Here is a 14,547-nt window from a genome sequence, read left to right on the forward strand (position 1 = left end):
TTCTCATATCTCTCTTTACGTATGCGCTTCCCAGCTCGACGCGCTCGCGTCGGAAGAAACTAAACCTTAACTGGTTACCCCTCCTTGGTATACTTTCCTTCGATGAGCCGCCCGGTTTCCTGTGTAAACAAATCCTTGTTCTCTCTTATTTGCAATACTTTGAGTAAATGTACAAAACAGGCCTTGCTTATGCTCAATTACACGGAACTGGCTTCTTTTGGTGTGTGTATATGTGTTTCATGAGAGTGCAAGCACCTGTTCGCGCCGTCCAATAGGCACCCGTTTTGTGCCGATAACGCACGTAAGGCACCCCTCCCTTGTGAGGGCCAGCGCGCAGAAAGGCGTTCCCGTACCGTGGCTAGCCGCCGTACTTGTTTGGGATGTATCGGCAATAAGGGCTCGCAGAAGAATGGAAACATGTCCCGAGGTGGCAACGGAAAAACCGCGGGTACGCCAAATACGGGGTTGGAGACGTGCCCCGCCGCTCCCCTCTGCCTATTTGAGTACAAACGGTGGGGAAGGCATCAAAGCTAGAACGGACATACTAACGAACGCCGTAATCGGTAGGGCTGTAGCTTGTAGTTGCGCACTATGAGATGTTGCAACGTGAACATACGCCATTTGCTTACGTATTTATTGGACCTCACCAGAGTGTCTACCGATAGTGTCCGTCTAATATTTTCGTGATGTTTTGTGTTGGTAGAACTCCGTGCCCGGTCCTGGTAGAGCATGTGCCAGTGCTTTTCCGGATCGGAGTGGAGCACGTGTCTTTAGTATGTCGGGAAACGACGGGCCTCAGCGATATGTCCCACGCCGAAACTCGGGTGGACATGTCGCGAAACTTATGTGAACACGGTTAGGTGAAACTCAAATTTCAGGCGGGCACCACGAAGCTTGACGTGGGAATAAGGGTAAACTAAGCGATATAGAAGGAGCGTTATGCGAGGATACTCCCGTTCATGTCTCATGCAATGTACATGTCATAATTAAGATTTGGAGATCCGGTTAAGCATTAAACCTGTAGGGGTTGTTTTTGACAGTTATTGTCTACTAACATGTCTGAAACAGTAACTTGGAGGAAAGTCATCAACTGACTGGTGGTGACTATGTATGGCAATCGATGATATGCTGCTGCGGTGCTTCCCAACGTTCGGGCGTACGGGGAATCACGAAACTTGGTTTAGATATCAGTGTACTACCATGCTTATTCACAACTGCTTTAATAGTTTGCATAGATTCCAAGTTATTGTACTTAGGTGTTACTATTCAGACATATAACCTCCACCTGTGAAAATCTCCACCTGTTAAGCCATATACTACGATTTAATTGATTGCCTTATGACACTATTTATCATTTACTAGTCTAATATACATAGCCTCCCCGTTTATCTCTTTCTCTCGGCCTTCCACTTGAAGAAAGTTTTACCGTTCTGGTCTCTCATCTTCATCTTTGGCCCCTTCTTCATCAACTCGTTCTGCATCTCCATCCTGCCCTCCACGTATCTCAACTGGTCGTTTCTCTCCTTTCTCTTCTGCAACAACTTCAACTTCTTGACTTTCTTCTCGTCGATCAACGCCTTTGAGTACTTGGTTTGCTCGTCAAAGTTTTTGACCAATTTACTGCTGTTAGTCAACTGATCCAATCTCAATCTGTTCTCTGGTCTGTCCAACAAAGACTCATCCGTATTGAAAAATTTGACGGGATCAAATTCCTTCTGCTCCTTCAAGTCCTTCACAAAAACGGTGTGCTTCCCCGAGGACTTGAACAAAATTTCGTTGGTCAACCTTTCAACATCACGCTGCTCCTTGTTTCTCACGGTTCTGATGTAGTTGGAATCCTGTGATTTGAGCAATTTGGCCTGGTCGTTGGTCAAGGCCTCGTTGCCTCTCTCGGTGATCAAAATCCCGCGCCCATCGGTCTTCCGCGCCGTCATCGCATGGTAATACTCATCTGGGTTGTGCGCAGCAACCTTGCTCTTAAGGACCTTTAAGGCGGCTTCCTTTCTGTGGTAGTCAGCGGCACGCTTCTTGTAGTCCTTCTTCTTCTCGAGAAGACCGAACTTGGCTCTCTCCTGGGGCTGAGAACGCTCCTTGTGCTGCTTCTTTTGCACGTTGTGGACTAACTTCATGGTTGTATATGTGCTTTGCGAACGGAAGGGTTAGCTTTGGGATCTAGGACGAGACACGAGAGGAGTTTTGGTTATTTTACCCTTGGGTGCCCCTATCAGTTTCTATGCAGAAAAAATTACCATGAAAAAAGAAATATTTCTGTCTCATCGCATGGTGGGAGCACGACCATTTACAATTAGAAATAAAGATAAATGGACGAGTCAGGAGTCGAACCCGAGACCTTTCACATGCTAAGCGAACGCGCTACCAACTACGCCACACGCCCTATATGTCAGAGTTAGAGAGTTGTTTCAGGAACCTTATGAGGTTCCAGTTGAGGCTACTAGGATTGTTTGATAATGAGTATCTGAAACTAATCCTGTCGCATAAAGCAAATGAGGCACCGAAGAAAGCTATATAAGGAAGTAGTTTTCCAGATCTAAGAATGATCTTGGTTTTAATATTATCTTTATTTTTGTGGAAGATCACAATAAGTAACTTGTGAATCAATGACTGATTACAACCCCCCGACTGGAATACCAACAGGCGCTGGAACCCTGACACTATACCTGGTAGGTAAAAAGTGCTTTAAACTAGGCCCGATGAAAATTAGCCAGAATGAACCCTAGACACCATGGGGTAAGGTTCAAAACAAGCGATAGAGAGAGAGTTTTCTACTGTTTGGAGTATTTATCCTTTATTTCACAGCTTCTTACCTGCTATTAATGCGCTATTCTATCGGTTAGTGGGGCTATTGTTTGAACCCAGTCGATAGTTCAAGTTCTACGAGGCTCAGCTGCCGCTTTGGGATGAGTCTGCTTTTCCTCCAATATTTGCTCGTTCCAATGTCAGCGCGTGGCTAGTGTTGCACCACATCACGTGCAATAGTGTAAACTGAAAAATCCTGCACCAAAGCGATGACTGCTTATCACCGTTCATTCCCCATGCTCACAGTGGTACGAGATGGCCGTCTTTGATGGTTCATGTTTTCGTTCCAGATACTTATATATGGTATGCATCGTACACAAAGATTCTGACTATTGATTTTTTTTTCTCCTCCCCCAAGCATTACGTTATACCTTTGGTCATAGAGTTACCCCTAACGGCTTTACTGAAACCACATTACGCTATTAGCAAAGAATCACATCTGCACATTCCGTCTAATGTCCAACATCTTAGCATCCTGGCACTGCCAGAACGAAACCCACTTGGTTGTGGGGATTTCCAACCTCACCGCTACGCGAGCCCAGAGCATTCTCAATTCGGGAGCCACCGCGGTCATAGTATCCAACGACCCGTCGCGTACCTTCGAAACCTTGCCTCTTTCCCTCCAGACACTCCTCAGCGACCCTCAACTTCGGTATGTGAACAAGGCGTTTGAAATCGCTGATTTAACAACTCTTGGCCGCGTGGAAGTGGCGCACGTGGTGGACAAAGTGTTTGTCGTCTTATCGAACGTGCCGGTGGAAAATAAAGCGTTGAAGCAGTTGGTATACCAGACGTGTTGCCGATTGCGAATTCCCATCAACACTGCAGACAGCTCTGAACTCTGCTCCTTTACGCTTCTTTCGTCGTACAAGAACGGTGATTTCCAGATGGGGGTCACCACATCCGGTAAAGGCTGTCGCTTGGCCAACCGCATCAAGCGCGAGTTGATCAACGCGTTGCCAGGAAACATTGGCGATATCTGCAATAAGGTTGGAGAGTTGAGGGTGAGTATTCAACAGGAGGACGCCCGGTCGTTGGATCTCTTGAAAAAGCAGTACGAGCAGGATGTAGGCGAGAACGACGACGATGCGGTGCAAACCAGCCGGTTCAACACGTTCATCAGCGAATTTACCATGTCGGAGAATGACAGAAGGTTGAGCAGATCCAGATGGTTGGCCCAGGTTGTGGAGTACTATCCGTTGAAGCAGTTGAGTGAATTGTCGATTGAGTATCTCACGGGGGTGTATCAGAAGACCACCCCGACTGAGGGTGGAGTATTTGCCCAAACCACTTCGCAAGTTAAATCTTCCTCTGGTTCCATCTCCCTTATTGGCGCTGGACCTGGGTCTCTTTCACTTCTCACACTCGGTGCCTTGAACGCCATTCACACGGCAGATCTTGTGCTCGCAGACAAGCTTGTGCCTCAGCAGGTGCTCGACCTCATTCCGCGCCACACCGAAACCTTCATTGCCCGTAAGTTCCCCGGTAACGCAGAAGCAGCGCAAAACGAATTGCTCGAATTGGGTCTTTCCGCTGCCAAAGCCGGAAAAGCCGTGGTGCGTTTAAAGCAGGGCGATCCGTATATTTTTGGCCGCGGCGGAGAGGAATACCTCTACTTCCAGCAGAATGGGTTCACGCCGCAAGTTCTCGCGGGGATTTCCTCTGCGTTGTCTGCCCAGACGGTTGCTAACATTCCCGCAACCCAGCGGGACGTAGCTGATCAGGTTTTGATATGCACCGGGACTGGAAGACGCGGAGCCTTGCCAGTTTTGCCCGATTTTGTGGACACCCGCACCACCGTGTTCCTTATGTCGTTACATCGCATTGTGGAGCTCATTCCGCAGTTGATCGACCAGTCGCATTGGCCAGCTGATGTTCCTGCTGCAATCATCGAGCGTGCCTCTTGTCCTGACCAGCGGGTCACTCGTACCACCTTAAGCGAAGTTGCCAACGCTGTGGAAGCCATCGGATCCCGGCCACCAGGTTTGTTGGTGGTGGGGTATGCGTGTGAAGTATTGGAGAAGTTGGGCGAGGGCGAGAGGTGGAGAGTTGATGAGGGCTACGAAGATGGGTTTGAAAGTGGGATCCTCGACTTTGTGGGGGGGATTAAATAAAGAATAGGAGATGCCACAATAGGCCTGCATTGGGCTTAGGTATTTAATAGATTATTTATTGCATTGAATTCGTGTAGGTCCGGAACGTAGCCTGGGACAATTGGTGTTTTTGGAGACATTTCATGGTCTGGTCATAGTTGAGTAACACTCCGACTTCAATAGCTGTAAAATCTACAACCTAGTTTCATTCCTCCCCGTTTGGGATGCTATCTTCCAAGTCTTTTCAAGCCATTTTTCCAACGAGAATATCTTTTTTTTATGCAATATATCTCTAAAACAAGCCTCTACACTAATTATCGACCTTCCAGTTTATTATTGTGACTCAACCTAAAACTATTTTATCATGCTGCACCCTAAGACGTCTATTGACTCTTATTGCTGCCTGTCCAGAAATCCCACCAATTTAATGATTTAGAACTTTGCCGATTATTCCACCTATATTCATTTCTCCCCTTTTCCATATTGTCTACCCGACTAGCCCCCCTTCCCGTGACTGCTTCCCCTACTCCAGGTACATTTAGTATCATCCCTTCATGCTATTAACATAACAACAGTAAACCCTACAATCGGTACCTCGCCTTGCTCAGTGCAGTTCACTCTCCATTATCATATATTAATTTACATTGCCCCCCTGGGCACGCTCAAGCTGTCGGGAGCGATCAAAGTACAAGTTCGGATGGTTAATGTGCATCTGGTCAAAGTTCTTTCCACCTTTCATCTGGTTCTTATGTGTCAACTCAAACACCCTGGTGCACGCGATGGTGTACTCTGTCTTTGCCACATCATCCATGATCGCCGTGATATCCTGATTATCATTAATCCCCATGGAGTTCAACTCGCCGACCAACTTGTCGGGATGGAAATCGCGGTATGGACAACCGTGGAATTCGCCCTTGGACGGTTTTGGCTTCGCCAACACGGTAGAGCAGTTCCATGGTTTATAGTTAATCCGTCCACCTTCCAACCCGTACATGTGTCTGATGTTGTACTTGTACTCCTTGTTGAACGTCTCAGAGGTCATGCCTCCGGCACCGTTGCAGAAAGAATCCTGCCAGAACTTGAGCGCCTCGTCTACGTTCAAACCAATCCCCTTCAAAAACACCCCCAACTGCTGTCTCCCGGTATACTTCATGTGATGGTTGGCAAACAAGCCCTGGAGCATGTTAGTCGCACAGAGGGGCATGTGGCTCATGATTTTCGCCGACCCCACGGTGCTTGCTTGAATGTCTGCAGTGTTGGCAGCATCTGTGCCAAATTCCATTCCGCTCTCGAAGCTAGAGAAATTGGTCGACAAGTGGTTCAAAAGCGGCACCAACCGGTCGTCTTCGTCAAGTCTTGGGAGTGCACGGAATGTCTTTACCAACGCATCGTCCAACTTGGCTGTGTACTCCATCGCAAGCAACGATAACTGCGCCATGCTGGGAATGTACGCGTTCCCTTTTCTGATGAGCACCATTCGGGACGCCACAAGATCTGGAACCTTCTCGAACGGAACCATGATGAACAGCTGTTTCGCCATAGTAGCCTTGATCGTGTCATCACCAAGCTTTTCATCATTCAGAGACACGATGGATCTGACCAAGGCCTGGGAAGCACTGTACAACTGTTGAGCCAACTCAGCTCTGTCCCCCTCAGGTAAGTAGTCCCAGGGCAAGGTATCTCTGTTGTCATTCACAAAGTCTTTCTGCTCCTGCGGCGAAAGCAGCGCATAGCGGATCTTGAACAACATAAGCTCGTTCCGGATAAATTTCTTCCGTAAATCCTCGGTTCTGCAGAACACCAACCGCAAAATGTAGTGTGAGTAGTGGTCCTTCTTGCGTTCCTGGGTCTTGACCGCGTCGCTGGCGTTACTCGTTAACGGCAAGAGTTTCGCCAACAACGGCTTTACAATCGCTTCAATATCCTTGGTGGACTTTGTGCGCGCAAGCGATGATTCGATCTCGATCAACACCTTCAACCGGTCGATCGCCCATGTTTCAAACTCCTCGAGCGTGATCTCCTCCAATGGTGGTTGCGCGTAGAACGAGAGGCGCGAGTTGTACTGGGTAGCACCAGACGACTGGTACACTACCGCGTCGTAGTTTTTCCTCCCGTCAGTTCGTCTTTTTGTTTGCCTGAACATTGTGTTTTGGTACACTGAATGGGAAAGGGATTTGCCGCGAACGGGGAGCAGTTTTGTAGAGGATTGATATACGCACCAAGGTTGATGACGCGTCGCGAAAAAGAAAAATCAACGCGTCGAGATTTCATCACGTGAGACACACGTGATACGTTGGGCACATGACCTCTCAGAGTAAAGTGGCTCAGCTAGTGTTTTCCTAGAGTTAGTCTTTTATTATAGCGTGGGTAAACGGATTAGATTGATCTGGCTTCAAAGTAAACACCAATTGACGAAGCTAATTAATAGAGGAGAATTCTATTCCGAGAATTCCTATGGCACTAGGTCAGGCATTATCTCTACCGTAAATACAAGGGGAAGCAAGCCGGTACTTGAATTGGCTGAAGACAGATCCGTGCTCTGGATATCAATAAAGCTGGAATTTATCCAGAACCTGCATAAAGTGTACTTTAGACCAAAGTAATGCCACTTTCTCCTCCACGCAGCTACAAACCTTCCGGTGGGTATTCGAAGTTTAAGGCTATGTACACCAGAGGGGAAGGATCCCGTTCACAAAGTTTCTTTTTTAATCGGTACTCTGGTTCCAACAATCATTAACAGCCATGTCCTGCCCATATGAGTATTCTCAAGATCTGTGACCCACCATTGGTAGATGTATACTTTAACTATTCGTGCGGGGTATCACATTTTTACTGATGTCTGCCTGCCATCCTGGCGTAAACGGATGCGATCTGCCCTACAAACCCCACAAATCGTAACATAAATCTATCTAGCAAGTTACAATCCGTATCGACATATTTCAGAAAAGTCGTAATATTGAACATAAGGTAGAATAGCAATACAAAGAAGAAATGTATGGACATAACGCATAAAAGAGGTGCAGAGCTAGCAGTGTTATCGGAGCAAGGAATTTAGTTTCCATGCCAGCATCGGCCTTGTGTTTGATTAATCAAATCTCAAGCCCATATTCTGAATGTACTCTCTGGTGTAGGCGGCTTCCTTCTCTCTGGTGGCGTTGTCCCACTTAAACTCGTCACCCATGATCTGGACAACCCCGTCGACGGCCTTGAGGGCTTCTCTGGCATCCAAGAAGGCCAATCTGGTTCTTCTAGCCAAGAAGTCGATCGGCTTTCTGGCATACTCGTTGCTAATGCAGTACTTCAACTCAGCAACGGTGAATGGGTACGCAAACGCGTTGTGGGTCAACTCGACAGACTCACCCTTGGCGACGCCCTGGGCCAATGGAACCGGCAATTTGTTCATCTCAGACTGCTGGTAGATTTCACAGACCAACGGAGCTCTGGTTCCGTAGTTGGCACTCAAATGAGAAGCCAAGTCGGACGGAATGTTGTATTCCTGGCACAAACGGGCAGACAAGGTGGACTCAAAGTTCTCACCACCGGCAAGAATGATGTCTCTGGTCTGGCATGGCTTGACGTCGGCAAACTTGAACTTCTTGACCACGTGATTGACAGTGTCTTCGGACATTTCTCTGTAGGTGGTCCACTTCCCACCAGAGATGGTGATCAAGTCGGACGGAGTTTCATAGACCAAGTGGGATCTGACAATCCCCTGGGTGGAGTTGCCTTCTGGGGCGTTTGGATCGACCTTTGAGGGGTCGCGGACCAATGGACGAATACCGGACCAGGCAGACAAGACGTCTTCTCTTCTGACTGGGAACTTGACGTAGTGCTGCATTTCGTTCAAGATATCCTGAATGTCGGCCTCGGTAGGAATTGGGTTTTCTGGCACGGAAGACTCTGGGTTGTCCGTGGTACCGGCCAAACATTTACCCTGCCATGGAAGGAAGAACATCACACGGCCGTCGGCGGTAGCTGGGTCCAACAAACCCATCTCTTTCGGCACGTAGTAGTCTGGGAAGATCACGTGAACACCGGTAGAAGGCACTACCATAATGGGCTTTTGCGGGGTGGCTGGCGGCAAGCCCTGTGGATCGTTATCCATCTCGAGGATGGTGTCAGCAAACGGACCGGTAGCGTTGACCACGGCGGTGGCCTTGATCTTGTACTCCTTGCCGGTTTCACGGTCCACGGCAACGGCACCCACGACCTTACCGTTTTCCTTCAATAACTGCTTCACCTCAACGTAGTTCAACACGGTGGCACCCTTCTCGGTGGCGGTGATCGCCAAAGAGGAGTTCATGCGGGAGTCGTTGAAGGATCCATCATGGTATACAAGACCAGCCTTGAGGGTAGAGGCGTCCAACATTGGAGCAGCGGCGATGGTTGCGTTCTTGGAGAGGAGGAACGAGTTACGCAAGTTCTGGGTACCAGCGAACAAGTCGTACATCTTGCACCCTGCCCAGAAGTAAGGCACCTGCCAGTACTTGTAGACCGGGATGATGATTGGCAAGACAGTGCACAAATGTGGTGCGGTGTTCAACATGTGCGCACGCTCATTGAGCGCCTCAATGACCAAGTCCAACTGCGCCTTGGATAACTGGAAAAAGGCCTTTTCTAAGTATCTAACACCGCCGTGGGCCATCTTGGTGGACTTGGAGGAGGTCCCACACGCAAAATCAGTCTTTTCAACCATACACACGTTCAAGCCTCTGGTCTGCGCGTCGAGCGCGGTACCGGTACCGACGGCACCACCACCAATGACAAGCACGTCAAATTTATCAGTGGTTTCTAACGTCTTCAACATAGCCTCACGGGTAGGAGGGGCTGGAAGGGATTTGACCAACGCCGGAAGTGGTGCCAAAGTGTGCTTTTGGTCATTGGACAACACGTTTTGCGTAAGAAGGACACCGCCGGTGGCAGCCGTGGCAGCTGCCAAGAAACGGCCCTTGGTAACAATCTTGAGGGATCTAAACATTACTGGTTTTGAAGAGAAAAAAAAAGAGTCGAAAAGAGGAAGCGTCAGGGGGGGTATAAATAGGAATAGGATAAGAGGGGAAATGGCCACGCTCTGAGTAGCTGAAAAACCCATGCAAAGACTTGCATAGGCTTGCTGCGTCTCGAGGAAATGTCCGTTGAGAGCATGCAGGAGAGACAGTGTTTAGTGGTGCGTCACAGTCGTACGTTAAAGCGCTGTTATGATGACTATTATTTTTATTATTGTTATATTAGTTCTAGGAGGATACCGCGCTAGGATTTGTGATTAACAGGCAGGAAGTGCGCTATGCGTGTAGGCAGGTCCGCGATGGCAGAGGTACCGAAAATCACTCCGGAGCTATACTAGTATTTCGTGCATGCGGAAAACGTGGAGACGGACCCGCCGTTTTGGATTGAGAGAAGAATGCTTGTTAAGCCCACACTTATGGACATTTTCTCCTACCTGAGTCTCCCAGACCGCGTGTTTTGGTTAATCTAATCTTATCCCAGATAGACCAATAGATGGCCGTAGATGCCGTTTCTCTGCTGGTTAGCATGTGATCGGGGTGACTAGTCGTGCGCCGCCTACGTCTACGGAGCTTCGCCGGCCGTCGGCTCCAACGCCCTAACCGGCCACATGCCTCGGCATGTGGCATGCGACTGTAAAGCCCCGGGCTCTTCCGAATAAGCTGGCAGTCGCTACGATGGACGCTGACCGCTAAATCTTCTCGTTAATACGTTCAAATACCTATGCGAATTTGAGATCATAACTTTAAAGCAAAAATAGAATGGAACTTCGGGCATCCAGCACCTGAGCTAATTGGTTACGGCTATTTGGGGGCTTGTGCACCAGACCTCGTCCTCTTGGCCTTGGTCTCATTCATGTGCTGGGGTATTTTTTTTTTGAGCAGGTGGAACATTGGGGCGTAAATATAACCCGCGTCGCAGCGATATAGAGTACTTCAGCTGACCCCCACCCATTGGTTTTGGATCCTGGCTTGGCCGTCAATGGGGAGGGTTTCACTTCTGCTTTTCATCCACGTCCTGTACTCCCGGAGCTGTGCAGCCGAAGTCCATAAAAAGTCGGGCGACATCTGCAGTGATACAATCGTGCTGCAGACATGAACCCCCTTTTGGGAAGTCCGAAACAGTTTTTTTTCGGACTTCTGAGTCCCATCCCAGCCGTGCCGGCGTTTTTGGCAGTATTGGGCGTTTCGCTCCGAGATTTTTGCTCGGAGTTCCAATCTATACGTTGTCATCAGGGTAATCTTTGACGCCCGCCATTTTGACCCTACTGTAGTCAACACCCACTAGACATGTTGCCTTTACGTGGATAAGATCGAGGCGAGTTCCGTGTTGAAGATTCCCTCCTAGTATAAACAACGGAATCTTTAACTTTTTAGTATCCACGGATTCAATAGCCCAGGCTCTCGTCCCGCTATCCATCCAGTAAGAAGCGGAAGACAATGCACAAGCGTCATATACTGACGCATGTAGAGTCTCGGGGATCGATCTACGTAAAACAAGGATTTGGTTAATTTCTCCGGGGTATATACGATCAATCGGACGGGATGGTTGGATCAGCTGTGCCCATTAGAGGGGAATACAGGTAGGTTGAGTTTTTTTTTGGTTTATGAACCAACAGGCCGATTGTAATGTTATCGTGCGAAGCCTCGAAGCTGTCAGACTTACTCCTGGCATGAACATCCACTACACAATCCTCTTCACTCACATATCAGAGACCAATACTAGCTGCGGGTGCTAGTGTCTCCAATTTAGCATACTATACACGTATGCATAAAATACCGGTTACCGAATACAAATCACCTAAAAAATGGTAGCGTTGTCTGGATGCTCTATTTTTTTTAGTGAGTTTGCTAATATTGAAATCAAGGATACTCAAGTAAAAAAGGATAAATCCAAAAGAACGATAACTGGAAAGGCCCAAAAGTAACATAAGAAGCTGAAAGCCAGTTAGCCTAACGTCTACATGGTTGGAAATTAGGATAAACATGAAGTAAAGCAGAGCAGCAAATAAAATGGCGATAAAGTAAGACTGAGATACATGACCAGAAAAGCAATGACGTTGAAAACAGTTATGGGCTACAATTACATTATCAAGGAGAATGGGGCGACCGTTATGACTTTCTCATAGCTTTGAACAATGCGGAACGGGCATCACCCAGATCCTCCTGCATATCAATCTCCGCTCCCATCCCGTCTCTCGCGGGTATGAGCATGGGCATACCCGCCAAGTTCATTGCCATGAAGTTACCGCTTCCTTGGAAGTCTGGGTAAAACTGGCCATACGCACCTGCTTCCATCAAACCGGTTGTTGGAGGCTTTTGGGCAATGTGGGCGGGGTCGATGAACCCGACATGTGACATGGATGCAGATTTGCTTAAGGTTCGACGATGGGTAGGCACTTCCGTATCCCGGATTGGGAAGTTGCTTCCGACATTTTCTCCATAGGCGTGGACATCCATCATGGAAATGTGTCTTACCGGGACGTTTCGCCGTGGAGTGTCGCGCATCATCTGTGCCTTCTGGGCGAGTTGCTGGGGCTGCAAAGATTCGTAGGCTGTCGGAGGAGGTGGACCGAAGCTGAAATCGTCCAGAGCAAAGGGCTTCTCGTCCGTCGCGGTGGGTGGAGGTGTAACTGGTCGCATCTCCATACCAAACGGTTGAAAGACAGGAAGCTCCTGGCCCAAAAGTGACCCGTACAGGTTGAGCACCATGGGCGAGCGCGAAATACCCGTAAAAAAGCTCTGATTCTTCAAGTTGAAGTTAGCAAAAGGTGAATACGAAAATGATTGTGAACGGATAAGCGCAGAGACAGGAGTTTTGGCGGTGAGAGTCTGGATTTTCTGTCTTGGGGTGGTTGGAGGGGCCTCCAGAGCCGGCTCAGGCTCCTTTTCCTCTTCCCTGGTCCGCTTTCTGGGGGCGCTAACCGAAGCTGGTTGACTAGAAGGCGTGGTTGTCTTGCCGTTGGTCAATATGGCTTTTCCATCCGCCCCAACCATGAGTTTTAACGAAAATCCACAGGATTTTTCTGGTTTAGCCTCCAGAGGTTTATCCTCTTTAGCCACCGTTCCCTTTACGGGCAATTTAAAGGTACGTCCAATGGTTTCTGCCTTTGGCACAAACACGCTCTGCTCTGTCCTGTCTTCTGGATCGGGGGATGAGCCAATTGCGCCCACCCGCAAAACGTGTTTGTTCGTGGTTTCGGGCGAATAGAAATAGCCCGTATAGAGCGGCGATGAATGGATGATGGAGCTGAAAGATGAGGCCGTCGGGGACAATGGCGTGCTCCCCATCGCGCCGTAACTATAGCTCATAGGTGACGAAAGCAAGACTGACGGGTTGAGACACTGCTGAGGCGAAGAGGCTGAGTCGGCCCGTTTGGGGGTCTTTATAACGTTGACAAGGCTGTCATGGGTACGCGAGCGCGGCGGCGGCATGGCGTGCGCAACTGCGCGTGTGGTGTCGCGCGGCATCAGTTGCGGTGTTGCCGTCTGCAGCGAGGCCCTGCGCGCCTTGCGAGGCTGGCTCGGCGACACCTTCATCATCGGCTTAACGCGCAGAAACCGCGGTGACCCGAGTTTGAGCATTGCCGCAGACGTGTCCGCTGCCGGCAGGCTGTTGAGCGTGGACGTGGCGAAGGTTGACTGATTCTGGTTTGCGACGTGGACATTCTTCGGCGGCCGGCCGCGGCGGCGTTTCATGGGTGTGTCTGGTGCAGCGTTGGAGATAAACGGACTGGAGGTGTGTGAGGACATGAGGGCAAGCGGGCGTAGAAGAGATGGGGTACTGGGACTTGAATCAGGGGAAGGGTGTTACTACGTTCGTAGGGGATGAGTCTCGGCGAGGTTGTTCTCTCCAATGCGAAAATATACGGGAGCTTGGGGGGAGTTGTGATAATACTATTGAGTGCCCGTGTGTATCTTTCAATGATGGCTTTAGAAGTTAGGGCTCAAGGGGTAGGAGCTCACTAATTGATAGTTTCGGGGGTGGAGCAAGGGGCAATTCAAATTCCGACAGAATGATCAGAAGGGAAAGTTACAATCCAAAATTGTAATCTGAAAGGGGGTCAAGATCCAAAAGTGAGATCAGAGTAAAGGCGAGAAATTGCAAAGGGCAGTTGGTCCAGGGGGGGTATTCCTTCTCGTTCACTGAAACGGCAACCTTTGGGCGATTAAAGGTTCTGCGGTATCTTAGCTTGGGTGTACGCAGGGATGTACTTTTAGAGACCAAGAAGCTCAACTGATAGTTACCTGAGCAATGAGTATATATCTATCACTGCATTGGGAAAGCTTTTCTGTTTGCTAAGCACGGAAGACTGAGGGGTGCTGCCTCTGTTGGTGAGCACTGTAGGATCGAGATCGCCGGTGCGCGAAAAGTTTCATTTCCGCATTGGGTTAATTGTGCGCGTGCAAGGCGCGTCGTGTTACAGAAAATTACCTAATTGGGATCCACTCGACGCGACGCCCAGGCTACCACTTTGCAGTGTGACCGCACCAGCACGGAAATGTAGCAACATTTTCTGGATCTGTAGGTTTGGGGTTGCCTGGTGGGTTATTAGTACCTGCGGGAATTTACTGGCGCTGATCGTTCGGTGTTTGATGTTTTCGTTCCAAGATCAAACCATTAATCAGATTGT

The 14,547-nt window shown here is 48.9% G+C and overlaps 7 protein-coding genes and 1 non-coding gene across 8 annotated transcripts; 1 reads left to right on the forward strand and 7 right to left on the reverse strand.

Annotated features, from left to right (window-relative positions):
* Nucleotides 1-1,382: 1,382 nt before the first annotated feature.
* On the reverse strand, nt 1,383-2,214 carry BABINDRAFT_160512 (rRNA-processing protein; the record flags this gene model as incomplete). Its single annotated transcript, XM_019128276.1, has 1 exon — nt 1,383-2,214. The coding sequence occupies exon 1, from the start codon at nt 2,127-2,129 to the stop codon at nt 1,386-1,388; it is 744 nt and encodes a 247-aa protein (XP_018986434.1). The 5' UTR covers nt 2,130-2,214.
* A 108-nt stretch (nt 2,215-2,322) lies between these two features.
* BABINDRAFT_t145 lies at nt 2,323-2,395 on the reverse strand. Its single transcript has one exon. It is a non-coding gene; the product is annotated as a tRNA-Ala (tRNA).
* Nucleotides 2,396-3,105: 710 nt separating this feature from the next.
* Nucleotides 3,106-4,979, forward strand: MET1 (uroporphyrinogen-III C-methyltransferase). Its single transcript, XM_019128277.1, has one exon. The coding sequence runs from the start codon at nt 3,273-3,275 to the stop codon at nt 4,929-4,931; it is 1,659 nt and encodes a 552-aa protein (XP_018986435.1). The 5' UTR covers nt 3,106-3,272; the 3' UTR covers nt 4,932-4,979.
* Nucleotides 4,980-5,502: 523 nt separating this feature from the next.
* Nucleotides 5,503-7,062, reverse strand: PRI2 (DNA primase subunit). The gene has a single exon (XM_019131097.1). The coding sequence runs from the start codon at nt 7,051-7,053 to the stop codon at nt 5,545-5,547; it is 1,509 nt and encodes a 502-aa protein (XP_018986436.1). The 5' UTR covers nt 7,054-7,062; the 3' UTR covers nt 5,503-5,544.
* A 933-nt stretch (nt 7,063-7,995) lies between these two features.
* Nucleotides 7,996-9,888, reverse strand: GUT2 (glycerol-3-phosphate dehydrogenase; the record flags this gene model as incomplete). The annotated part of the gene is made up of 1 exon (XM_019130370.1): nt 7,996-9,888. One exon carries the CDS (start codon nt 9,886-9,888, stop codon nt 7,996-7,998), a length of 1,893 nt encoding a protein of 630 aa, XP_018986437.1.
* Nucleotides 9,889-10,294: 406 nt separating this feature from the next.
* On the reverse strand, nt 10,295-10,696 carry BABINDRAFT_120181 (uncharacterized protein). The gene has a single exon (XM_019126933.1). The coding sequence runs from the start codon at nt 10,541-10,543 to the stop codon at nt 10,331-10,333; it is 213 nt and encodes a 70-aa protein (XP_018986438.1). The 5' UTR covers nt 10,544-10,696; the 3' UTR covers nt 10,295-10,330.
* Nucleotides 10,697-11,145: 449 nt separating this feature from the next.
* Nucleotides 11,146-11,683, reverse strand: BABINDRAFT_160516 (uncharacterized protein; the record flags this gene model as incomplete). The annotated part of the gene is made up of 1 exon (XM_019128278.1): nt 11,146-11,683. A coding segment is annotated over exon 1 (188 nt), but the record flags the coding sequence as incomplete, so codon positions are not given.
* A 342-nt stretch (nt 11,684-12,025) lies between these two features.
* BABINDRAFT_165823 (uncharacterized protein) lies at nt 12,026-13,666 on the reverse strand (the record flags this gene model as incomplete). The annotated part of the gene is made up of 1 exon (XM_019130371.1): nt 12,026-13,666. One exon carries the CDS (start codon nt 13,664-13,666, stop codon nt 12,026-12,028), a length of 1,641 nt encoding a protein of 546 aa, XP_018986440.1.
* Nucleotides 13,667-14,547: the final 881 nt, after the last annotated feature.

The sequence above is a fragment of the Babjeviella inositovora genome, assembly GCF_001661335.1.
Source record: "Babjeviella inositovora NRRL Y-12698 unplaced genomic scaffold BABINscaffold_3, whole genome shotgun sequence".
NCBI lineage: Eukaryota > Fungi > Ascomycota > Pichiomycetes > Serinales > Babjeviella > Babjeviella inositovora.

Bases quoted from the DNA above. Each gene is read 5' to 3' on its own strand.
- BABINDRAFT_120181 (XM_019126933.1), bottom strand. From the start codon at position 10,543: ATGCCACATGCCGAGGCATGTGGCCGGTTAGGGCGTTGGAGCCGACGG.
- MET1 (XM_019128277.1), top strand. From the start codon at position 3,273: ATGTCCAACATCTTAGCATCCTGGCACTGCCAGAACGAAACCCACTTG.
- PRI2 (XM_019131097.1), bottom strand. From the start codon at position 7,053: ATGTTCAGGCAAACAAAAAGACGAACTGACGGGAGGAAAAACTACGAC.